Source organism: Thyridium curvatum (assembly GCF_004353045.1).
Source record: "Thyridium curvatum strain D216 chromosome Unknown NODE_2_length_892811_cov_85.036431, whole genome shotgun sequence".
NCBI lineage: Eukaryota > Fungi > Ascomycota > Sordariomycetes > Thyridiales > Thyridiaceae > Thyridium > Thyridium curvatum.
This window is the reverse complement of record NW_022156757.1, coordinates 792396-815801: the sequence shown is the minus strand read 5'-3', so window position 1 is coordinate 815801 and position 23406 is coordinate 792396. Positions and strand designations below refer to the sequence as shown.

The window sequence follows — 23406 nt, the reverse complement described above, 5'->3', positions numbered from 1 at the left end:
TAGACAAATTTTGTACCTCTCGGCTCCCTGATCTCTTCACCTGGAACTTGAACATTGCAAGCCTCAGAGCAACTCTTCCATCTTCCTCTTTGCTTCCTCTGTCGTGATCCCAGGTCGTGAGCACCTGTTATCTCGGTCACAATGGCTGCTTCTCAGAGAATTGCCATCGTCTCTGTCTACGATAAGACGGGACTGCTCGATCTCGCCAAGGGCCTCATCCAGCACAATGTCCGCATCCTGGCTTCGGGCGGCACCGCCAAGATGATCCGCGAGTCCGGGTTTCCTGTCGAGTAAGCGGGCCTCTCTCTGCCTTTCTTGACTTCCGAAGAGCGTGTGTAGCTAATTGAGTCTTTTCTTCTGCAGGGACATCTCGGCTATCACCAAGGCACCCGAGATGCTTGCCGGCCGGGTCAAGACTCTGCACCCGGCCGTCCACGCAGGCATTCTCGCCCGAAACCTCGAGTCCGACGAGAAGGACCTGTCCGAGCAGAACATCGACAAGGTCGACTACGTCATCTGCAACCTCTACCCCTTCAAGGACACTGTCGCCAAGATCAACGTCACTGTCCCAGAAGCTGTCGAGGAGATCGATATTGGTGGCGTTACCCTGATCCGGGCTGCCGCCAAGAACCACGCCCGTGTCACCATCCTCAGCGACCCCGCCGACTACGCCGAGTTCCTCAAGGAGCTTGATGCCGGCGAGGTCAAGGAGTCTAGCCGCAAGCTCTACGCCCTCAAGGCCTTTGAGCACACTGCTGATTATGATGCCGCCATCTCCGACTTCTTCAGGAAACAGTACGCCGCCGATGGCAACCAGTTCCTGGCCCTTCGATATGGCGCCAACCCCCACCAGAAGCCTGCTTCGGCCTACGTCAAGGAGGGCAAGCTGCCGTTCAAGACCCTGTGCGGATCTGCCGGCTACATCAACCTCCTCGATGCCCTGAACAGCTGGCCGCTCGTCAAGGAGCTCAAGGCCGCCCTCGGAAAGCCTGCCGCGGCCAGCTTCAAGCACGTCTCGCCCGCCGGTGCTGCCATCGGTACCCCCCTCAGCGCCGATGAGCGCAAGGTGTACATGGTTGACGACATTCCTGGCATTGAGATGTCTGCGCTTGCTCAGGCCTATGCTCGTGCCCGTGGTGCCGACCGCATGAGCAGCTTCGGCGACATGATTGCCCTCAGTGACGTTGTCGATGTCCCGACTGCTAGCATCATCTCCAAGGAGGTTTCGGACGGTGTGATCGCTCCTGGCTACGAGGATGCTGCGCTCGAGATCCTCAAGAAGAAGAAGGGCGGCCGCTACCTCATTCTTCAGATCGACCCCGAGTACGAGCCTCCCAAGAAGGAGACCCGGACCGTGTACGGCATTAGCCTGTCGCAGCACCGAAACGACGTCGAGATTTCGCCCAAGTCCTTCAGCACCGTCATCACTCCCAAGGATGCTGGCCCGCTGCCCGAGACTGCTCTCCGCGATCTGACTGTGGCGACTATTGCCCTCAAGTATACCCAGAGCAACTCGGTCTGCTACGCTTACAACGGCCAGGTTGTTGGTCTCGGCGCTGGCCAGCAGTCCCGCATCCACTGCACACGCCTGGCTGGTGACAAGGCCGACAACTGGTGGCTCCGCTTCCACCCGCGCGTTCTCGGCATCAAGTGGAAGAAGGGCACCAAGCGCCCCGACAAGAGCAACGCTATCGACCTGCTGGTGAGCGGCCAGCTCCCCAAGTCGGGCTACGAGCGTGAGCTCTTCGAGGGCATGTTCGAGGAGGTGCCCCCCGCCTTCACCGAGGCTGAGAAGGAGGAGTGGCTGAGCAAGCTTACCAATGTCGCCGTATCAAGTGACGCTTTCGTAAGTCTCTTCGTCTTTACCAAGGTTGGAGAGCGTCGAGTACTAATGTGAGAACAGTTCCCTTTCGTCGACAACGTCTTCCGTGTCGCCCGCTCAGGAGTCAAGTACATTGCTGCGCCTGGCGGCAGCCAGAACGATCAGCCCGTCTTCGACACGGCCGAGAAGCTTGGCATCACCTTTGTCGAGCAGAACGTTCGGCTCTTCCACCATTAAGTCGTGTTGAGTGGATGCATGAGTGATATGAGATACCCGTTTTAATGTTGCACAGGATGGAAAAAGGATAAGGCAAGGGAAGGGAAAAGGGAAAAGGCCGGGAAGACAGATGCATCATAGTAGCTAGGCCTACTTAACTAGAGTCTAGGAAAGATCGAAGACAGCTGCAAATGGTCTATTCAACGATGAGGCCTGGTGTCACGCTCTTGTGCGCTTCCCGACATATCGTGAGCCACGTACGGACACCAACTATGCTGAATACAAAATGTAACCCAACCACTGTGCTGCTTCAGATTTAGACGTGCGTAGTTCCTGTCCGGCTTTCGTGTTTTGCAAGTCATTTTCAAACCGAGCAATTGCGAAGTGGCGGGGTTCGCCTAGACTCCCGTTCTCTCGGTTGATTCCACACGAAGCTCAATTGCCTCTTGGCGCTGCAGAGCGGCACATTGAATTTATATGCCTCCCGGCGCCAAACCCCGCTCTTTCAATCTTACATATCTACATTGTTGAAGGGTTCCAGGTTGCCATTGTCCTCCTTGACTGCGATTACCTTTTCTGGCTGTCAATTGCATACACCTTCCCTCATTCCCGGGTCCAGAGAAGGTTATCTCGCTCAACACTCCAGTCCCCGCACCGGAGCACACCGTACTCCCCGTCCACATCCACACCGTTATCTGCCTCCTTCGAAGAACCACTTCCGGGCTCGAGGGAGAAAGGATAACGGAACAGCAGCTTCCTGCGCGAACGCGGTGCCTGTCCCACCAAAACCCCATCGGAGCGGAAAGGCAAGGCAACAATGGGGAACTGCTGCGGCAAGTCGAGCTCCGGCGACGACAACTTCCAGTCCCCCGGGCGCGTCCTGGGCAGCGCGCCGCCCCCGGCCCAGGCGGGCGACACGGCGCGCGTGCCGGCCAAGGCCACCAAGGTCGGCGGCCCGCCGCGCACGCTGGGCGGAGGCGACGGGAGCGCCGCCGGCGGTGGTGGTGGCGGCACTGCAGAGGACGCGCGGCGGAAGGCTGCCGAGGCCGCCGAGGTATGATGCGCCCGTCCTCCTCATCCTCCAAGGGAGAGAAAGAGCTAATGAAACGTCGTTCGCTGTAGGCGCGAGCAAAGGGCGGGCGACCGGTCGGCAAGCTGGGCGAGCAGCTGGCGGAGCAGCGGAAGCGGACGATGAGCGACACGCTCAAGGACGCGAGCGCCGAGGAGAGGCGGCGGCGGGAGATGGATGCCGCCGAGGAGGCTAGGGCGCATAATTAGAGGGTTTCGTGGCAGAGGAGGACCAGGCGGTCGGGTGAGCGTGGATGGGCGTCATGACCTTTTGGTAGACTAGAGTTGTCCGGAGGCTTCTTTTCCCAAACGGAGGCTTGGTGAGGTATCGTGGCATTGTTACGGCGTCTTGTTCTTCTTGTTATCAGGTATGCATGTTCCGTTACTGTTCTCGTTGGATTCATTTATTTCAGACTATTCTTTTCTCAGGTTGTTGACGAACACACACTTAAAGTCATGGGTCTTCATCACACGAGTGGTTAGACAGGTGAACCCAAGATTCGATTCCTCCAGTCGCAAAAGCCTTGTCTTTCAATGCCTCCTTTTATTTAGAATATATGATTTATTCTATCAATCTCTTGAAGCCTCTTGTTCCCCGGCCCCCTGATAACACCAGACCAACTGTATCCATGGTCTCCCAACCCGATACGGCCAAGGGGGAAAAAAGAAAGAACAAACTCCTGCCGGCAATGACATTACTGTACATAGACCAAACTCCCCACCCTCGTCTAAGTAATGGTATATCTCCCGCTCGCAGGCGCCCTGCTCTCCGCATCCGCCGCCGCCACAGTACCCTCCTTGAGCAGGCGCGTGAGCTCCGACAGCGCGTTGCCGACGACGACCTCGGTGTCGCCCTCGATGAGGATGTACAGCTTGGGCTCGGCGCCCGAGGGCGGGTCCTTGCCGGGCGGGTAGTAGTTGCCCTTTGTCGTGATCGACGTGCCCGTCGCCTCGAGGATCTTGGCCACGTTGGTGCGGTTCGTGACGGCCCACCGCGCCTTCTGCGGGAAGTCGTTGATCTCGAGCGTCGCGTGGAAGGCCCCGGCGTCGGGGCCCTTGTTGTCGATCGGCTGACCCGGCCGCAGCTGGCCCGCGCGCGCAAGGCGGGCGTTGATCTCGCTGACGGCCGACGCGGCCTTGTCCAGGGCGCCCTTGGCGGCGCTCGACAGCACCGGCGTGGCCGCTGCTGCTGCCGCCGCCGGCGTCGCCTTGCCTTCTGGCGTCTCTTGCTTCTGGGCGTCTCGCGAGACGATGGCCGAGACCGCCGACTGGATCGCGCTCGCGGCGGCCTTCTTCTTTTTGTCGTCCTCCTCGCCCTTCTCCTCCTTCTCGTCGTCCTCCTCTCCCTCGGCCTTGTGGGTCTTGCGCTCCCGCAGGCGCGCCGCCTCCCGGTCTTTGTCGAGCTTCTCGAGACCTTTGCCACCGAATCCGGACTGGTCCTTGGCCTTGCCGCTCTTGACCTTCTCTCTCCACGCCTTGCGCATGTCGTTCAGGCGCTCGGGGACGGGCTGGCCGCTCTGTTCCAGAGCCTTGGCGATGCCGGGTGCGCAATTCTCCTGCTCTTCCGTAATGAAAGTCACGGCAGTGCCAGTGTTGCCAGCACGTCCCGTTCGTCCGGCACGGTGGACGTAGTCCTCCAGATGGTTGGGCGCATCGTAATTGACAACCAGCTTTAGTTGTTTGACATCAAGTCCACGCGCCGCCACTGATGTCGCAATCAGAACGGGACACACGCCACTCTTGAAGTCAGTGATGGTGGAGTCGCGATCGACCTGGTCCTTGCCTCCATGCAACGACATACAGCCGTAGCCCTTCCGCAGGAGTTCTCGCAGTAGGTCATCGGCCTTCTCCTGACGCTCAACGAATATGAGAGCTCGGACATCGTCATCGTCTTTATATAGCTCACCCAAAAGCTCCAACAGCCGAATAAACTTGTCCTTCTCTTCCCGGATCTCCACAATCTGCGTAATCTCGGGTGCGACCACACTCTTGCCGCCAACAATGATCTCGACAGGATTCTTGAGCACCTTTTTGACGAGCGCGTCTATGATGCGAGGCATGGTAGCAGAGAAAAGCACGGTCTGCTTGTCGGGCCTGATATTGGCAAAGATCTTCATGACCTGGGGCTCGAAGCCCATGTCAAACATACGATCGGCTTCGTCGAGGACGATGTAACTCGTACGCTTCAGGTTGACCACGCGGCCTTGATTCGCTGCAAGGAGATCAATCATGCGACCAGTTGTCGCAACGACAATTTCCGCGCCTCTTTTGAGCTCGGCAATCTGGTCTTTGATAGGCGGTCCGCCATATGCACAGACGGAGCGCAGACCCAGAGCCTTGAGGAACGGCTTGCAATCACGGTGGATCTGAACGGCAAGCTCTCGCGTAGGGGTCAGAATCAGCCCTATGGGGCCTTCTGTATCCCTGACGGGATCTTGATCCTTGATGTGACGGAACATGGGCAGGAGAAATGCCATCGTCTTCCCCGATCCTGTCTTCGCAACGCCAATGACATCGCGACCTGACATGATGACTGGTAGAGCCTGCATTTGAATCGGGGTGGGCTTCTCGTAGCCCAACGTGTCGATCGTCTCCAAGATTGGGCGCGTCAGACCGCATTGTGACCACTTCTGAACAGGTTTGGGGATGTCCTTGCCCGACACTTTGATGCCGTCCAGCTCGAGGCGGAGCTCTGCGACGTCGGCCTCGGTCAGTTGGCTCAACTCATATGGCTCGACCCAGAAATTCTTGCGGACAGGCTGCAGGTCCAATTTGCTGTAGTCGATCGTCGGGATATCCTTCTTCTTCCGCTTGGCGGCCAGAGCGAGGATAGAGTTGGGATTCGTATCGTCTTTAGCCTTGGACGAGAAGAAATCGTCATCGTCGCTGAAGTATGCTTCAGGCTCGGGTGCCTTCTTGCCGTTCGCCTTCTTCGGAAGCTCACCGAGACCTACAGCACCAGTATCCTCGAGCCCGGCCATGAAAGCATCAAGGGGATCCACGTCGTCTTCTTGGTCAACTTCCATCGCCTCGGGCTCCGCCGCAGGAGCAGGCGCGGCGGCCGCGGGTGCAGGAGCAGACGTGACAAGGCTATCTGTACCATTTTGCACAGGCGCAGGTTCTTGGACTTGTTTTTCTGATTGTGGTTGGTCGGCCTCATCGGTGTCCATAGCCATACTCTGCTCAAGCATGCGTTCCTCGCGGCGCTCGTGCGCGGCGCGAGCTGCTGCCAATGCCTCTTCCTCCGTCCCGGCAAACTCGTCGCCTTCCGACTCGTCGTCTTCGTCCTGGTTCACGTAGGGAGTGTCGTCGGTGGCCTCGAGGGACATATCCGGGAGTTTGGTCAGTTTTCTTTTCGAGGTCTCCTCGTCATCCAGATCCAGCTTCCGCTTTGAAGGAGCTTTGTCATTCTCGCCGCCCGTCTTGTGGAAGCCGAAACCGCTGATGGGCTTTCCGGTGGGTAACGCAGATGCTGTAGGCGCTTTGGCCGGGGTGGTCGTAGCTGGTACCTTCTCGGCGGGATAGCCTTTGATGGAGCCCAGCAGGGATGGAGAATGATGTCGTGGAGCAGCTTTCTTGGCGATGGCTTTTGGGTCGAATTTGCCTCCGTATGCTGGTGATGCAGCGCCGCTGTCCTGCGGCGTGGCCGGCGAGACGGCTCCAGAAGCAGCGACAGACGGTGAGGCTAGTGAGATAGGCGTACCGCTTGCCTTCTCGTCCATCTCGGCGAGGAGTTTCCTCGTGCTGCCCGCACTCGCCTCCTGCTCCTTGCGTTGCTCATGCTTCTTCTTCCAGGCTTCGAGCTTCGCAAGTCGCTCGGCCTTCTTCTGCTCGTCGAGTTGCGCCGGTGTCAGGGCAGGCTTCGACTCTGTTTCCCTGGACTTGGGAGCATCCGAGCCTCGCTGACTTCGGGGGCGGGCATCGTCGCCTCTGCGAGCGCTGGAGTCGGCGGTGCCCTCGCGCCGGCCTCGGGCTCGGTCGTTGGAGTCATCCCTCCTCCTGTGGTCGCGGTCGCGGTCCCTGTCTCGATCCCTCTCTCGGTCTCGGTCTCTGTCCCTATCTCTGTCTCCCCGGTCCCTGCTCCTGGGCCGTCTGCGAGCAGGCGACCTGTCTCGATCGCCTCTGTCGCGTGATCTGCGGCGGTCTCTATCGTCCCGGCGGCGACTGCGTGAGCGGTCTCGACGGTAATAAGAGTCGCGGTCGCGGTCGCGATCCCGGTCTCGCCGCGGCGGACTCCGCGAACGACGGTAGTCGTCCCGTCGGCCCATTTTCGTTGTGTGATGGCAAACGGCAGGCAGATTTAGACTATCGGCAGAAGCTACGGACTTTTATCTGGGGTGTTTCTATGGCCCAACTCCACCTGGGCGCACAGACCATGCAGGCAGTCGCCGGTCTGCCAAGCTGCTCTCTGGCTGCCTGCCGAACGAGAGAAGAAACACAAAGATCAGCTTTGATGAGTCAAAGTAAAATCATTTCAAATATGCTTCATTTGCCATCACTGGGCAGACAGGTTCTCTTATAGGCAGACATAAAGACCTCATGCCAAGCAAAACTTGGAACATGCAATGGTGCGGAACAAGGCCTTGTTACTTAGCTCACACTTGGAGTGTCTGGTGCGTGCACATGGCGCTGTGAAGAAAGGCAGACTGAGCCGAGAAGAGGGATGGCAAGAAGGCATGCGCTTTATCTGCTCACTGATTTCAGCAGCTTTGCGTGCATTGCATGGTTTGGGGTAGGATTCCATAAACTCAAGCTGAAGTACCTTGCGTCAGGCTGAGCATGTGGAAATGGTTCTCTCCTGCTATTAACCTGAAATTACTTTACTTGTACTTGTACCATAAAAGCTCCCAGCCAGTGAGAAAACGGAGGATTATGGCACCGAGTGGAGGCCCAGAAGCTTGGACCAGACCCGATGCGGCCCCTGGACGAGACGCCAATTTAGCGTCAACTCTGATATGGCTTGGGCAGGCTCTTAGTATCCAGTACCTATTTTCGGCTCTCTTCTGTCTACAAACACACGTACTAGCTACCAGTCGCGCGAGGAGCTCGACCGTCATCAAGCCAAAACACGGGTGGCAGGGAGACCATCGTCAGGGCATTGCTGAATCCCTTGATTGACACATTCTGAGGGGACAGGCCACAATCCATCACTCTTTTCTCCTCGAAGCGACGCGGCAGCTCCAATTGCGCAGTTTTCGCAAACAACATCTTTACCCAGCAACAACACTCCCGCCACACCCGCACTACAATGTGGACAGCCATCGGCCCGGCCGCGGCCACAGCTGCGCGGCACGCGAGCCGAGCTCTCCCCCTTGCCCGCCTCGTCGTCCGGCCCAAGACCGTCATCGTCGCCGCCCGCCCCGCCCTGCGCGTCAGCCACCAGCACCACCGCGGCCTCGCCACCGCCGGCGCGCCCAAGAAGAAGACCACGGCGGCGAAGAAGAAGCCCGCCAAGAAGCCTGCGGCCAAGAAGCCCAAGAAGAAGGTCGCCGCCAAGAAGAAGAAGCCGGCCGCGCGCCCGCGCAAGGTGCTTACGCCCGAGGAGAAGGTCAAACTGCAGATCCGGGAGGCGAGGAAGGCCGCCCTGCTCAAGCAGCCCGCCCGCCTGCCGGACAATGTCTGGACCGTCTATGTGTCGCAGAGCACCAAGGGCAGCAAGGTCGGCAACGAGGGCATTGGCGCTACGTCTGCCGCACTGAGCCGCTCCTTTAAGGACATCTCCTCGCTCGAGCGCCAGGTACGTCGTCCACTGTGGAATGGGATAGTATACAATGTGGACTCCGTTCTCTGTTTTACTCACACACAACCAGCAACTCCAAGCCACCGCCGAGCAGAACCGCCTGGCCAACCTTGCCGCCTACAAGGCCTGGGTTGAGAGCCATACCCCCGAGGAGATCGCTGCAGCCAACAATGCCCGAAACCGCCTCGCCAAGCTTACCAACAAATCCCACAGCCGCATCGCTGACGAGCGCCAGCCCAAGCGGCCCGTCAGCGCCTATCTCTGTTTCGTCAAGGCCAAATGGGCTTCCAACGACTACACCGGCACCCCGGCCCCCGAGGTCGCCAAGGCCATCGCTTCCGAGTGGAAGGGGCTATCTGGTTCCGAGCGCCAGGTAAGTTCACAGTTCCGAGCGACCTTGCCTACCGCGTCCACCGTACTAACAGTATCTTAGGGCTACGAACAGGAGGCCAAGGCCGACCTCGCCAGATACGAGAATGAGGTCAAGACGGTCCTGAACCGAGAAATCGCTAGGTCGCCAAGTCCTTGATGCAGCTCAATCTAAATCGGCTCCTATGTTGGCCGGCCCTGGCAAGATGATGATCTCAGTGTGGGTCAGCCGTCCAAGGGATTCTAATAGACCTTGCTGAGGCACTCTCAAGAGTAAAAAGAACAGCCAGCATGTTTGTGGCTCTCGATCCCCTTTGTGTGTTCCAGGTTCCGGCAGGAGGGCATGTTGTTCCTGGAATGTTTTGAGTTTGAGAATCTGAAGGTGCTATGGAGTTTGTGTATGATAGGCCGATGTAATGCACATTTCTATCTCGAGTCAACGGCAATTGTCTTCCCATGCATGGACACTGTAAGCATGGCCTCTGATTCCCTTTCCAATTACTGTTATCTCTGGTGGGTTATCCTGCTTCCTAGAGCGGAGAGGCAAGTGCATTTAAATCAAATTTCCAGTAGTATGTGTGTGATCCAAACGTACACGAAATGCAAAGTCTAGTAAGGTAGATCAAGGGAGCATTTCTTGAGCTCTATGACAAGCTTATTGCTCTTTATGCCGAGGAGATGCACCAGTGCCATCTTGACAACAGACAGGAATGTCTACGTATCCTTGAGCTCGCCCTTGTTGTGCTTCTCGTTGTATTTGCTGTGTCCGCCTATTGGACTTGTTCATGATCAGCTTGATGGCCGCCCTGGTCTTGTACAGGCGACCATGATGGCCGTGCAGGGCAGATCGGCCGCCGAGTATGCTGCCATCTCGTACCAGAACAAGAATGCCCGTGATGTTATATGCCGCATCGTTATCAAGGTCGTCCTCACAAAGCCCTCCAAGGACGTATGATTTCAACACGGTCTTAAAGGAGACCAGGGCATATGATGTTGGTGGTACATGCTTGTTATAGTCGCCAGTCTTCTGCTGCAGGAATGTAATGCCAGCCTGATACCAGCCCTATAGCTTCATCTATAATGTATCCTTCTCACTTAGTGACATCGGTAGGAGTACCTCACAGGTCAGAATGGCCGACAGCTTTCCGGTAAGGAGGAAGTTTGATAAGGTTCTATTAAAGTCCTTATTAAGGACCGGAATGGGGCGCGTATGTAGGCTGAGCTGGTGCCAGTCCCTGGATGACATACCGCCAATGAAGAAACTGCCGGGATAGCAGTTGTCAGGCGCCTCTGTGAACCGAGCTGGATCTGCCTTAACCAGGCGCCTGAGTGATGTGATAAGTGACCATATATCATTGTTCACCTCTCCCTCGATATCGGAAGGGACGACCCCGGTGCGTATGGCGGTGAGGTATTTGGCCTTCTCAGGCTTCTCCAGCTCTGCAATGTTCTCCGTTTTGGAGACAACAGAGAAAGCGAGAGCCTTACCGGCGGTATTGTCGTTTTTATGCTGCTTGATGAGCGCAAAGAGTGGCTGGAAAGCATCCACGCCTACAGTATATTCGAGAGACGGGATATCCAGGAGCTCCATTGCATCATTGATCGACGTGTACTTGAACGGGCTGCCCTCAGAGATGAGCCTGGTGATGTCCGTGTATTCCGGTTTCCGCTGGGACTGTTCGGAGTGTTCGGATTCCTGACCGTAATCGTTCTTGCTCTGCTTTGCGCGCTCTTTGGCTACCTCGGACTCGTCTTCCAGGGATCGCACCTCCATGTCTTGGTCCAAGACCTGGTCCTCCTCGCCGATTTCGGTGGGGACGTATCGGTTCTCGGCCGCCTCCACGTGGCAAACTCCTTGCCCTTCTTTCCCTGCTTAACCTGGACGGTAACCTCATCATCACAGCTGATGGAGCTCGGCGAATCTTCGTCATCGTTATAGTCGTTATCGTCCGCCTCCTGCTGGTCTTCCTTGTCGCCATCGACAGAATCGTGGGTGTCGTCATCCTCATCACCTAGAAACACAGAGTCAGACACAGAAAAAAGAGAGTAGACAGGAAAATAACATGAACAAACATACCACCCTAGAGGTACTCAGCAATCTCAAGCTCGCTCATGCCCAAGGCCTTGACAACCTTGTCCATCTCGTCCTGGATGATCGACTGAGAAGTGTTAGATCCTGCTTGCGCGTGCTGCCGTGGGTTGGGGGATACATACAGTGCTCTTGCGCACCCTCTCAGCCTTGATCTCCTTGAGCGTCTTGGCAGACTCATCGGCTTTAGTGCCGGCCTCACGAGCCTTCGCAGGTCGATAAATTTCTTCTTTACCTTATCACTGGTATTACCAAGGAGCTTGCTGAGGCACTGTGGCACCTCAACCGGCTGCAACGGCCCAGAGACAGCACAGCAAAAATTGTCGGGGCTCGACGTATAGTACGCAGACATGCGTCCTATCTTTTTAACGCACTTGTGAACAATATTTGCCTCCGCAATCTCAGTTGCCGCGTCGAGACCAGCCCACTGGATGATCCAGGATTCGTCTTTTTCAAAGTCTGCACCTTGACTGGCTTGTGAGTTACTTCAGCCTTTCCAAGGGTGTCCAGGATCGTTCCGACGACCTCTGATGGCGAAAGCTAGCTGAGCGTGTCCTTCGGGTGGTTCAGCATCGGTGTGACGGTGCTGAGCAAGAGGGCTTCCTTGTTGATGGCCCGGACGAGCTGGTGCGTGACAGAGGTTGCGTTCTTGAGGAAGTGTGCCTCGTCATCACGGAGTTTGCCTCGTCCACGCTGACGAGGCCGAACCTGAAACTTTACGTTATGCCGGTGCTATCCTGCTCTTTGTCATCATTGTTGGGGCCGGGCCACGAAGATAGGCCCTGGCGGTCAATCAGCTTCTAATACACACTGGCATGTGTAAGACGGCTGACTCCTGCATGCCGCAAGATGCCAACTCCAATCCGGGACCGCGGGTTTGTCGGTATTCTGCTCGATCTGGTGCTCTTCCTCGCTCAGCGAGCCAGCTGGAGCAGCCCAGGGCAGGGTATCGGACAAGGCCCGGTAGTCCTTGTCAGGAAGCGTGAATTGGTATTTGCCCTTACCCGACATGTTGCGGGCACGGTTGTATTGCTGCCATTGTAGCAGGGTGTGGTGCCAGTCGCTGGACGAATTGCTGTCTACAAAGAATGAACCGGCGGGGGCTTTCATTCAACAGGTTATGGCGTGGTTGATTGAGTTCTCCATGCAGACTTCGCAGGCCTTGTCGAGTATTCCGATCATCTTGATGAGCTCCAGTGGCGCCAGGCGACCAGAGAGGGGTAGATGTCTGCTGGGGCTGTTCCATGCCACCCTTCAGGGGAAACATGGTAGAAAGGGAGGCAGACATCCCGAAAGTATCCATGCCAGAGTATTGTGCGATATTGCAGATGAAATGGGCTTCGTAATAGTGGGAATGAATATATATAGTAGAAAGATCATACAAGCCCTCAACGGCCTGCCAGCTCTGCATGGACGTTGCAATCGTCCATATGATCGCTGTGAGCACACACAGACAGGCGCAAACACAGTCCTCTCTAGCCGGCCCGCCAAGAAGGTCCGAGGCTCATCCTCGTGGCCGGAGTAGAATGTCGTGAGGGCATCTTCATCGGGCCAGGCCATGTATAAGTTGAGGAGCCTGAACGTGTTTGGGTTGACGGCCATGATGTCTAGCTTGCGCCAGACGCCGGCGCTCCTTGAAGTGGCTGGCCAGCTCGTCTATCCGCTTAAACATCTTCAGTGGACTTTTTCTCTCCTGTGCCGCCGGGGGCCATGGCCAGTGGGCATATTGTTTGATTGCGAGAAGAGTTCCGGGCAAGTTTGGAGAAAGAGGAATATTTGTTGTTGTGGAGAGTGGAGAGAAGAGGATGCAGGAGGACCGGGTGAGTGTCATGTAATGTGCCATGGCCTCTTAGACAGGCCGAACTCTAGCTTTTCCATGATAGGCCATCGACCACGCACGGTAGGCGGAATTGTCTGCACCCCCAGCTGCTGGTGTCAGTGAGGCTGGAACCGCCTCAGGTTCCCGGTGAGGTGCTGAGGAACCACGCGCGCCGCGGCATCGAAGTGTGCCTGTTTTAGGTTTGCCTTCTCCTCTTGAGCATCATCAAAGGTGTTTCGAGTCTTCATGATGGCCCATACGACCTCGGTGTTCTTGACCAATCCAGAATAAGCGGCCGATCGTCTGCTAGAGCATGGCCTGGTTGTATGGGAATTCGCATATGATCCCATTGCGGAGCCTGAAGTTGGTGAAGTGCCGTTTGTGGAGTTGGCTATTCTGACGAGGCGCCACCGTGATAAGGTGTCGGCCCCCGGTCATATAATAGAGGGTAAATATTTGCTCTGGTGAGCGAGGTGTAGGTTGATGACTGCGCTGCTCAGCACCATGACTGTGACGAAGACCTCAGACACAAGAGTCTGGGTCGTTGAAGCGTTCCATGGCGGCAGCGTCCTCGGCGCCAGAGTGCCTAGAGCCAAAGATTTCAACATCGACCCGGCATGGGTGAGCATGGCAATAATGTATCTGAGTCGAGGGTCACAAATGGTTAGCAAATGGCATTTCCGCAATAGATTGCTGTATGCGAGTCTTATGATGATACCGAAGGAAACCGAACATACTCCCCAAGATCGACTCTGCCAACACCATGCTATGCTAGACCAAGCTATCTCTTCTTCCTAGGTGCAACTCTGACCAGAGTCTTACCATCCCCACCGTGCCATTCACACCCGGTGGAGAGCACCCGCCTCTGGGAAGCAAGGTAAAGAAGGAGGTAAGCATGTCCAACGACCTTTCCAAAACAGTACAACCGTATCCAAGTCCGCGACTCGTCCCGCTTGCACCATACGCCCCATCCCGCATCTCCGCAGCCGACGTAGTTCGTCAGAAAGGTCCATGACAAGCTGAGCAGTTCGTCGTCCCAGTCTGAGGTGTCAAGCAACCAGTACCCTCTCTCAAACGGCTCAAGCTGTCGCAACTGCTCAGATGGCTTGTACCTCTTGTTCATATCCAAGTCCGAGGCCAGTTTGAGGAGCTTGGGTGTGACCAGTGTTGAGGGATCCACCGTATCACAGGAAGTAAGAGGGTCTGGCGAGTATATATCCAAATTGTTATCTCCCGGGAAGGGAACGACTGTGGCGGCCGATCTGTGCAGTGTCTGGGCGACAAGACCGTCACTAGAGCTCCTGATCAGCCCAGTCAAATCAGATCCGTCAGCAACCTTCCGGCGTTTGTTTGTAGGCGGTGCCGAATCAGCCCTGGTAGCCGGTATAACGTTCACTGGGCTGCTCTGGGATAGTGCCTCATGTATTGCTTGCTCAGCCCTGTTTTCTGATGGGTTGATCTGGCCGCCATATTCTTCTGGGCCAGTTTCCTCAGCTGCTGGGTTGTCTCTTGACCGTGAGGACCTTAGATGCCGGTCATGTTGCGGCTGGACATTTGAATCCTGTGAAGTAGTCGGGTCGCTGATGAGTATGGTTTCCGAAATGCGAGACTCATCACCGACTTGGTCGCTTTCAATAGTTGTAGCAGCTGTAGCAGCTTGGCGCAAAGCAACGGACTCATCTGTCTTTGACGAGTCTCCATCATGGAAGGCTGGTCGAGCAAATTCTGATGAGCTGTTTACCCTCTGAAGATGAAGGAACAGACGGGGCTGGGAACAAAATGTGGCCATACACATATTGTTGTCTGGTTGCGAATCTGCGACGACACTGGGTGGTGCAACCCATGATGAGTTCTGTGAGGGCTCATCGTGCCTTGACTCGGGTTGCATAAGTGTATGAGTGCGCAAGCCTGGGGAAGACTTGTTGTCTTGCACGCCTTGGAATGATAGGTTGGGTGATCGGATGAAGCTGTGCAGTTGGCAGGATCTCTGCTTTGGCGGCTGCACACTCTGTATCCTTGTTTTTGATATCTCGATGGTGTTGACCGGCTCGAAGTCCAGATAGGCTTGAGCCAGTGCTCTATATAGCAAGTCGTCTGAAGCCCTGCTTGGGGCAGCAACGTGAATAAGGATCTCTGCCTCCTGCTGACCCATACTGCCCTGTAGTGACAAGTGCCGCAGACATGTTTTAGGGTGAGAAGAGCATGAGTGCAAGAATAGAAAATGAAGCTGGTGAATATATCGACTGGTGAATGGACAGACAGTCTCCGAGCAAGAACAAGGATGGTCCTTTGCTTTACTTAGGGTGGCTAGGTCGTGGAAAGTGAAGTTTGCCCAAAACGACAAAGGTAATAGATGGTGTCAAGCAAGCAGCAAAGTTGAGTTCATGAATCGTTTGTGGATATGCTGGCTGTTGGTGCCTGGACTTGATTCATGGGATCAATGAATGAATGTGAAGCTTAAGGTTGAAAGATCTCCCCACACTTGCAATGGATGGGAGAACACCATTCTCGGTGTAGCTCGATCCTTTAGCGTGTTGGCTCCACCAGGGCAGCTTTTTTCGCCCCCAATTCCACCATTTACGGCCCTGAGATCCGACAGGAGGGAGCTACTAGCAGGGGTAAAGAAATAGCCTACAGCGCATTTTGCCATCGCCAATCAGTGCTCCCATGGCACCCTCCACACATTAAGGTTGATTTGATCTCCAACCTCAACCAACGCACGCCGCCTCCTTTTTCCCACGTTTCCCCCCCTCCCTCGAGAAAACCCTCCGCCCAATTGATCTTCTGTCTGTCCACGTCCACGGGAAAAACGACAAAGACAAGACCGAAAACACAATGGCCGGCGCAAAGAAGACCACGGCCCCGTCCGCGACGGCGGCGGGCAAGAAGAAGAACCTCGGCCACGTGCTCGTGATTGGCGGCTGCGGCTTCCTGGGCCACCACGTCGTCAACGTGCTGCTGCGCGACTACGCCTGCGCCGCCGTCTCGGTCGTCGACCTCGTCTGCACGCGCTACCGCCGGCCCGACTCGGACGGCGTGCGCTACTACGACGCCGACATCACCGACCTCGTCAGCCTCGTGTCCGTCTTTGACGAGGCCCGCCCAGACGTCGTCATCCACACGGCCAGCCCCCTCGCCCAGGGCGAGACCAAGACCGCCCACGCCCTCTTCAAGAAGGTCAACGTCGACGGCACCGCCGCCGTCATCGAAGCCTGCTGCAAGACGGGCGTCAAGGTCCTCGTCTACACGAGCTCCGCCAGCGTCGTTAGCGACAACTACAACGACCTGATCAACGCCGACGAGAGGTGGCCCGTGATCCGGGGCAAGGAGCAGACGCAGTACTACTCGGAGACCAAGGTGCGTTTTGTTTCTCCCCAAGGCTCCAATGAGGAAGAAAGAGGAAGGAATTGACTTTGCTGACTGTTCCCTCAACCCAAAAAACAGGCCGAAGCAGAAGAGATGGTCCTCAAGGCCAACGAACCCGGCAAGCTGCTGACCTGCGCCATCCGGCCCTCGGGCATCTTCGGCGAGGGCGACCGCCAGGCCATCGTCGGCATCCTCAAGGTCTACCTCGAGCGCAAGCACCGCTGGCAGGTCGGCGCCAACGACAACCTCTGCGACTACACCTACGTCGAGAACGTCGTCCACGGCCACCTGCTCGCCGTGCACGCCCTGCTCGCGACCTGGGCCCTGCCCGAGCCCCTGTCCGCCGACGAGCGCGTCGACGGCGAGGTCTTCATCATCACCAACGACAGCCCCATCTACTTCTGGGACTTCAACCGCGCCATCTGGCGCGCCGCCGGCTGGGACGGCGCCGACATGGGCTCCGTCTGGCACCTGGGCCGCGACGTCGGCCTGCTGCTTGGCTCCCTCGCCGAGTGGGGCGCCTGGCTCGCGCGCAAGAACCCGACCTTCACCTACCAGCGCTGCGTCTTCGCCTGCATGACGCGCTACTTTGACATCACCAAGGCCAAGAAGAGGTTAGGCTACGTGCCCCAGGTCAGCCTCGAGGAGGGCGTCAGGAGGGGCGTCGCGTGGGCGATGGAGCAGCACAGGCAGGAGGCTGCCAAGGCTTGATGTCGAGGAGATTGTTCTCAATGTCGGGGAAGGAGAACAGTGGTCGTATATGGATATATAGGGATGAGTCTTGGGGGCAGCCGCCACGTGCCTGCCGCATGGCCATGGCATCGTCTACATTTTTTGTAATTATACCTCGGAGCCGTAGCTCTTTTGATATCTACAAGAACCCTACAGCATTTGTGTCTGCGCGGGAGAGACCAGCTTACTGGGATGTTGATGCGAAAGCCATCCCGCTTCCCGGATATGTGCAGAGCTAAATAATCCGGGGTAAACAACATAGATCTTCCGAAGGGATTTGCTGAGCTTGTTCGATGACAGCATCCCCTGGCACACGGTAAAACTCATCCAAGACGGACCTATCGCAAGCATGTCATGACGTCTCGATTGCCTGGGCAAAGAAAAACTTTATATTCCCTCCCCTTGGAGAGGTTTCGTTTTGCAAGTTATAGAAAGATCCCTACCCATTTGCACTTGTGGCCGGAATGAGACAGACCCCAACACACGCACGTACGTACACCTCACCACAGCCCTCGAGACTCCCCTCCCCGTCGGCTGTCTTCATTCTCCTCCGCGGTGCATAAGAAATATAATGAACACGCTCCTTGCATCTCCGTGCTGCTCTTGCTGCTGCTGCTGTTCTGCTCGTAACGTCGTCAGGTGAAGGAATCAAACAAATATGGCCTTGGCATCGCCCTGCCCAAAAACTCCTCTTCTTTTGATAGTTGTGGAATGATCTAAAAGGGTCCAAGTCTGACTTTATCAGAACAAAAGCGCCCCCAAGTCGAGTGCAGTTTCCATTAACGGTAGGTAATCACGCATCTTTCCTGGAGCGGGTTCATCGGGCACCCTGCTTGCAGTGGTGGTAGACGTAGAAGTTGAAAATGGGAAGGATCGTCTCGCTTGGTGTAGCTGCATCTCGACCCTCCCAATGGCATGCACACCGTTGCACACATCGAGAGATCGATTTCAAGTCCCACCGACGCCGACGGAACCTTGCCTGCCCCAACCAGAATTCCTCCACTCTCGTCTCTGGTTCCCGTCAGGAGGCCCGTTCGGCGGCTGGCCCGTCATCTCGTAATCCTGCTGATATGGCGAGTGCTGGCCTTCATCCGGGTTCCTCCATCTAGGAGGCGGGGTTCCCGGGCCTTGTTGCGCATATGGCGCGGGTGGCTCCTGCACCGTCCGGACAGTGCGCTCGTCTTGCCAGACCGACGGGTCCGTTTCCACTCTCCTAGCGTGGGGACGGCTTGCCTGATCATGTCTGTTGACGATTTCGGCTACATCGCCGTACGACCGTCCTCCGTTCGCGGATCGGTCACCGAAGCGCTTGAGGATTTCCTTGGTCGTGATCTCACCATTATTGCTGAAGAGCGTGGGGTCATTCAGGACATCGACGAGGTCATCAGGAACCTAAACCGCCCGTTAGTCACCATAGTGGTTGTTATAAAGGGGATCTGTCACACTTACCAGGCACATCTCCTCGATATGGTTTATCAGTGTCTCAACAGCCACAATCGCAAACATCGGGTCAGAATCCAGTGCTACGGTCTTGGTAGCCTGGTAAAGGATGTTGGGCGCAATCACCGTCGCCAGATTCTTGATGTCCATCTTGGAACCGGCTTCGTCGTCGACCTGGTGGAAGGAGCCAGCCCATTTCAGGAAGCAGAACAGGATCTCCAGGCAGTCGCGATGACACTTCGGCAGGAGACAGCATGTCAGGTGGAGCGTCTGCCGCCTCTTCTCCTCGTCCTGGATCTTAGCGGCCGCTATCCAGAGTCGGTAGAGCTTGTGTGTCATCAGGGGATCCGGTAGGTCGCGCAGGTAGCGTTTGAGCAAGGCTGCCACTTGAACAACGTTTTGGGTGCCCAGGTTGACATTCTCCATGCCCTCCCGGTCTATCTTCTCGCAAAGCTCCGTCAGCTTCTTGATGTTACCGTTCTTTCGGAATACACCTTCGACAGACAGGTCCATGCCGCGCATCGTAGCGACCACATCATCGATGATGGCCGGGATGCGTAGGGTGCCTGGTCCGACACCATCCGTAGAGTCCGCACCATCCCGCTCAATAATGATCTCCAGGGGAACCCCGAAGATGCCTTTCTTCTTTGTGCCCTTCTTCCCATCATTCTTGAAGGCTTTGCCGAACTTGTTCCAGAACGTAACGGGTTTGCGCGATTCGATGAAGCTGAGAAGCTCCTCCAGAGAGAACTCCGATTCGATCGTAGGCTGCATCGTCAGGACTGATAGATGGCGAACAATGAAGTACTCCAAGCCGGACAGCTCAGAGAAGTACTTGCGCCCGCCTCTCTGAGGTGACGGTTCCCCAACCATGCGAGGGTCCATGTCTCTCGGGGCGTACGACTTGTCTGCAGTCGGGCCCACATAAGGCTCCGTCGCAGGAGACCGGAAGAGCTCTTGGCGCGCAGCTGGTCGCTTCTCCCGTGCCTGCTCTGCAGCCACAATGCGTGGGATATCATCCAGAGTCAACGCATTCTCGTTACCAAACATCATATCCGTGGTCCCCTCGTCGTTTGGCCCCCGGTCTTCCACGATCTGCATGCCGGGTTTGTTGAGGCCCGTACCATCGCCACCAGCGGAACCAGGTCGTGCGGTCGAGCCCTCTGGTCCATCCATGATTCGTGAGGTCCTAGCTTTCCTAAAGCTGGATGACAGGTGCTTGTCCAAGCGTGTACTTCGAAGTCTCCGCACATCGTTCAAAGTGCTCTCATAAGATGATTCACGATGATGATCCTTCTCCCCTGCATAGGACTTGGATCGAGCCTCGCTCGTAAGGTGCGGCGCATCTCCCAGGCCTCGTTGGCCGTCGGTAGCATCATTAACATTAAAGTTCGGGTCGTCAGACGCGAGAGGCAGCATGCCGCTGTTGCGGAGAATCTCAAGAAGCCTCGCCAGTGCTACCCTGAGCAGGAAGACATACTGTTGAAGTTTCGTGATGCGTTCGAAAGGCGGGGCATTGTCGGGGCTGTAGGGCTGGCAGCTGTTGCAAAGCACCTTTAGATCGTATGTGTTCAGCCGGGCATCTTGAACATTTTGGCTCAAATCTTTCCCGCAACGTGCACAACCCAAGCAAGACAGATGCCACCTCCTATCCCCGTTCTTAGCACAGCTGTCCTCAATCGGCTTGCGACAGAGCGTGCATTGGTCCGAATCGTTGGCCGAAAGGCGAGACATGCCAGTCGGGAACTGGCCATTGTCGTTCTTGAGGGTTTCAAGATCACCGAGATTATCGAGGAACTGATAGAGACCCTCGGAAGTATTGCGCTCCTTCTCGATCCGCAGAGCTCCCTGCAGACAGATCCGGATGAGGAGTTTGAGGTAATGTGCAAGTCCGGTGACCAAAGACAGCAGTTCTTGTGTCACCCCGAGCTTGCGGGAACCATTGTCCTGTGTCTTAGACAGGAGCGAAAAGAAAGCGACGATTTTCTTGCAAAGAAGCTTTGCCTCGCGGCTATATGAGAGGCCTAGAAGAGATGTTCAGTGAATGTCCAAGCGAGCTCTCATTTCAAAACTCTCACCTTTCATGTCTAGCTGGGCCATGGTAGCATCCAGTCTATCGGCGCTGCGAAAGAGAATGTCGACATGCCAGATGAACCTTTGTGCGACCATTACTCCATCGATATACGATCCATTGCTGACGTGCAGGAGCATATCAGAAATGCAGGCTGCGGACGACTCCTCAAATGTAGAGAGCACACTCCATATCCGGTAGACCTTCTCTTCCATTCTCTCCTCTTCCAGACGCACATTATCCCGTCCCTGCTCATCGTCCTGCTCGATGGACCGCTTCGGAGTTTCGTCTGGCTGTGTTAAGCGGACGTTCCAGAATTTGTGTATCATGTAGCATTCGGGATGCCAGTGTTGATTCTGACCGTTGCGGAAAATCTCAACGAACTGCTTTAAGATTGCCGTTTGGCAGCCGTTGCAGCGCTGCGCGAACTGAGTGGAGTAGTGGTAGTGGCAGTAGACATTGCCGTCGTGTTCGTAATAGCTGTCCTGAGCGCCAAAGACGGTGGGACAGAGGGAGCAGGTGAAGTGGTCAACGTGATACTTGCGCTCGAGAGCTGTGATATAAGACCCTCGCAGGGCTCCGCCACACTGGTAGCAGAGCAGTCCCAGGCGCCGGAAATAGTCGGTTTCGCAGAGGGGATACTGCCCCTCGCCGTTCTCGTCATCCGCAGGGAAGAACTTTGATGCTACGATTTGGCCACAGTCCTAGAGGAGAGAGCGTTGCACGTTAGCGCGGGCTGCTCCAACAGATGCCTGGGGTAGCAGAGAAGATCCGCCGCACGACAAAGTACCTACCCGACATCGAAAGCAGTCCAAATGGAACGTGCCGTCAAGTGCACGAACGAACTGTCCCGTCAAGGGTTCGCCACATTTCTTGCAGGTTCGGAGCTGGCCGCTGGCTGTTCGCGGGGCCCTCTGGCGAGATCGATTTCGTTCTTCGCTCCGTCTCAGGTCGGCATCGCGGTCTCGACCGTCCATACTCAAAGCTGGCGACGCAGGCGGCCTGTTGCCAGGCATGCCTCCGTATCCTCCACCGTTGGGCCGTGGCAGACCCGGGCTTCTGTTCCCCAGGTCCCGGTCCATCTGAGGGTTCAGGTCTTCTCCAGATGGGCGACCATGGACAGGGTCTCCAAAAGGAGCTCCATCGTAGCCAGGCCCCATCGCGGCGACCTGCTATCGAGCTCCAGTGAGGACAGGGTGGACCGAGAGAGGGCGGGCGGCTGAGCTATCTCTGCTGTCAATTCCACAGCGGCATGGAATGCAGTCGATCTCGATCGGGTCGAGCGCGAACTCGGGGTTTCTTGAGGCCTGCCGTGCACATAAAATCGAGGGCCAGGGGTGCTCGGCAATCGACAGAGGACGAGACCGTGTGAATCGGAAGGCTCGAGGAGTGGTGTTGAAGATGCGGAGAGCGACAAGTGGATTCGCGTGACCGCCAAAGTTGGGTAGATGGATCGTGGGCGGTTGGCTTGAGGCTTGGGCTGAGAGAGATTGGCCGTATCAGGTTTAGCAAGGGGAGGGCGGGGATGCGCGAGTGAGTGGGCGTCGGATCTGGCCAACCGTGCCTGCTTTGGCTTGACAGTGGCCACAGGCGGTAAAAAATAAACGGTCGCGGGTGGGGGGGGGGGGGATCTGTCTCTTTTTGGTCGTCTGCAGTTCCGAGAAAAGAAACAAGACAAAAAGGGACAGCAGCCGTACGTAAAAGTGCTGACCGTTGGAGAGGGAGAAGGGTGGAAGGCTTGCAGGAAAAAAGAGAGGGTCGAGGTTGGACTATTTGGTATGGAGGCTTGGTATTAGGGAGGCACTGGACTGGGACTGGAGGGAGTGTGTGTCAAAGGCAGCCCTGGAGAGAGAGGGTGGTGTTGGTCAGACAGCAACGATCGACGAGTTCCCCGCCGCAGCGGAGTGCAATTTCCAATGGATGCGTTGTGAGTGCGGCGGTGCGGTGCACAAACAAGGAACACTCCTCCACTGCACCGCACTGCAATACAGCTAGGTGGTTGATTGATGAAGAAGACGCCCGACTTTCAGACTGGAAGTACAGTAACTTTAAGTACAGTCGAGCGACTCTGCAACAAGCTGCCTGCTTGTAGGTACCTACTTTATGCGTGATGGAAGCTCCCTCAGCAACGGCTCTGCCGTAGCTACGATAAGCTGCTTGTATGTACGGATGCAGACACCCATTCTGAGACGCGTTTTCCGAGCGGGAATGGGTGAATTGGATTGTTTGAACGGCAGACCGAGACTCGGACACTGACTGGCAGGTCCTCGCACCAAGTAATGACGAGAGGCGGGTCTACCGCTAAATAGTTACCTAGGTAGCAATAATGGGAAAGCTGTCAAATGCTCTCAACCCTGCATTTGATCCGTCCATATAGCCATATCAACAATGAAGCCAACCGCTCAAAGCACCTAACCCCGTGCTACACTGCTACCAGGTCAGATTCTTGTTCTTGCGTTACCTCTTGCAGGGAGAAGTTGAGGTCGTGGGTTATCTCTATCCGTGCTCTCACTCAAGACTCGAGGGAGAAGCTGTTGCGCTAGTCTGCTTTGGCCTTAGTGGTCGGCTTCAGGGGATGTGCATCACTTCGAGGTGGTTTTAAGCTTGGCGAAACAACAGACACAGTCCTTCATCTTGATTGATCGCCAGCGATAGGCTGAATCAGCAGTCATCA

At 56.2% G+C, this 23406-nt stretch overlaps 8 protein-coding genes across 8 annotated transcripts; 4 read left to right on the top strand and 4 right to left on the bottom strand.

The window, feature by feature from the left end:
- Positions 1–141: 141 nt before the first annotated feature.
- Positions 142–2059, top strand: E0L32_000649 (uncharacterized protein; the record flags this gene model as incomplete). The annotated part of the gene is made up of 3 exons (XM_031141135.1): positions 142–290; positions 364–1846; positions 1904–2059. 3 exons carry the CDS (start codon positions 142–144, stop codon positions 2057–2059), a joined length of 1788 nt encoding a protein of 595 aa, XP_030995966.1.
- Positions 2060–2855: 796 nt separating this feature from the next.
- Positions 2856–3316, top strand: E0L32_000648 (uncharacterized protein; the record flags this gene model as incomplete). Its single annotated transcript, XM_031141124.1, has 2 exons — positions 2856–3092; positions 3161–3316. The coding sequence occupies 2 exons, from the start codon at positions 2856–2858 to the stop codon at positions 3314–3316; spliced, it is 393 nt and encodes a 130-aa protein (XP_030995965.1).
- Positions 3317–3834: 518 nt separating this feature from the next.
- On the bottom strand, positions 3835–7374 carry E0L32_000647 (uncharacterized protein; the record flags this gene model as incomplete). The annotated part of the gene is made up of 1 exon (XM_031141112.1): positions 3835–7374. One exon carries the CDS (start codon positions 7372–7374, stop codon positions 3835–3837), a length of 3540 nt encoding a protein of 1179 aa, XP_030995964.1.
- A 980-nt stretch (positions 7375–8354) lies between these two features.
- On the top strand, positions 8355–9375 carry E0L32_000646 (uncharacterized protein; the record flags this gene model as incomplete). The annotated part of the gene is made up of 3 exons (XM_031141101.1): positions 8355–8843; positions 8917–9219; positions 9280–9375. The coding sequence occupies 3 exons, from the start codon at positions 8355–8357 to the stop codon at positions 9373–9375; spliced, it is 888 nt and encodes a 295-aa protein (XP_030995963.1).
- Positions 9376–9870: 495 nt separating this feature from the next.
- On the bottom strand, positions 9871–12315 carry E0L32_000645 (uncharacterized protein; the record flags this gene model as incomplete). The annotated part of the gene is made up of 8 exons (XM_031141090.1): positions 9871–10278; positions 10333–11052; positions 11106–11227; positions 11293–11296; positions 11348–11374; positions 11430–11488; positions 11557–11774; positions 12116–12315. The coding sequence occupies 8 exons, from the start codon at positions 12313–12315 to the stop codon at positions 9871–9873; spliced, it is 1758 nt and encodes a 585-aa protein (XP_030995962.1).
- Positions 12316–13904: 1589 nt separating this feature from the next.
- On the bottom strand, positions 13905–15275 carry E0L32_000644 (uncharacterized protein; the record flags this gene model as incomplete). Its single annotated transcript, XM_031141079.1, has 1 exon — positions 13905–15275. The coding sequence occupies one exon, from the start codon at positions 15273–15275 to the stop codon at positions 13905–13907; it is 1371 nt and encodes a 456-aa protein (XP_030995961.1).
- A 683-nt stretch (positions 15276–15958) lies between these two features.
- Positions 15959–17200, top strand: E0L32_000643 (uncharacterized protein; the record flags this gene model as incomplete). The annotated part of the gene is made up of 2 exons (XM_031141068.1): positions 15959–16480; positions 16568–17200. The coding sequence occupies 2 exons, from the start codon at positions 15959–15961 to the stop codon at positions 17198–17200; spliced, it is 1155 nt and encodes a 384-aa protein (XP_030995960.1).
- A 969-nt stretch (positions 17201–18169) lies between these two features.
- E0L32_000642 (uncharacterized protein) lies at positions 18170–21892 on the bottom strand (the record flags this gene model as incomplete). Its single annotated transcript, XM_031141057.1, has 4 exons — positions 18170–18613; positions 18671–20685; positions 20740–21436; positions 21527–21892. The coding sequence occupies 4 exons, from the start codon at positions 21890–21892 to the stop codon at positions 18170–18172; spliced, it is 3522 nt and encodes a 1173-aa protein (XP_030995959.1).
- Positions 21893–23406: the final 1514 nt, after the last annotated feature.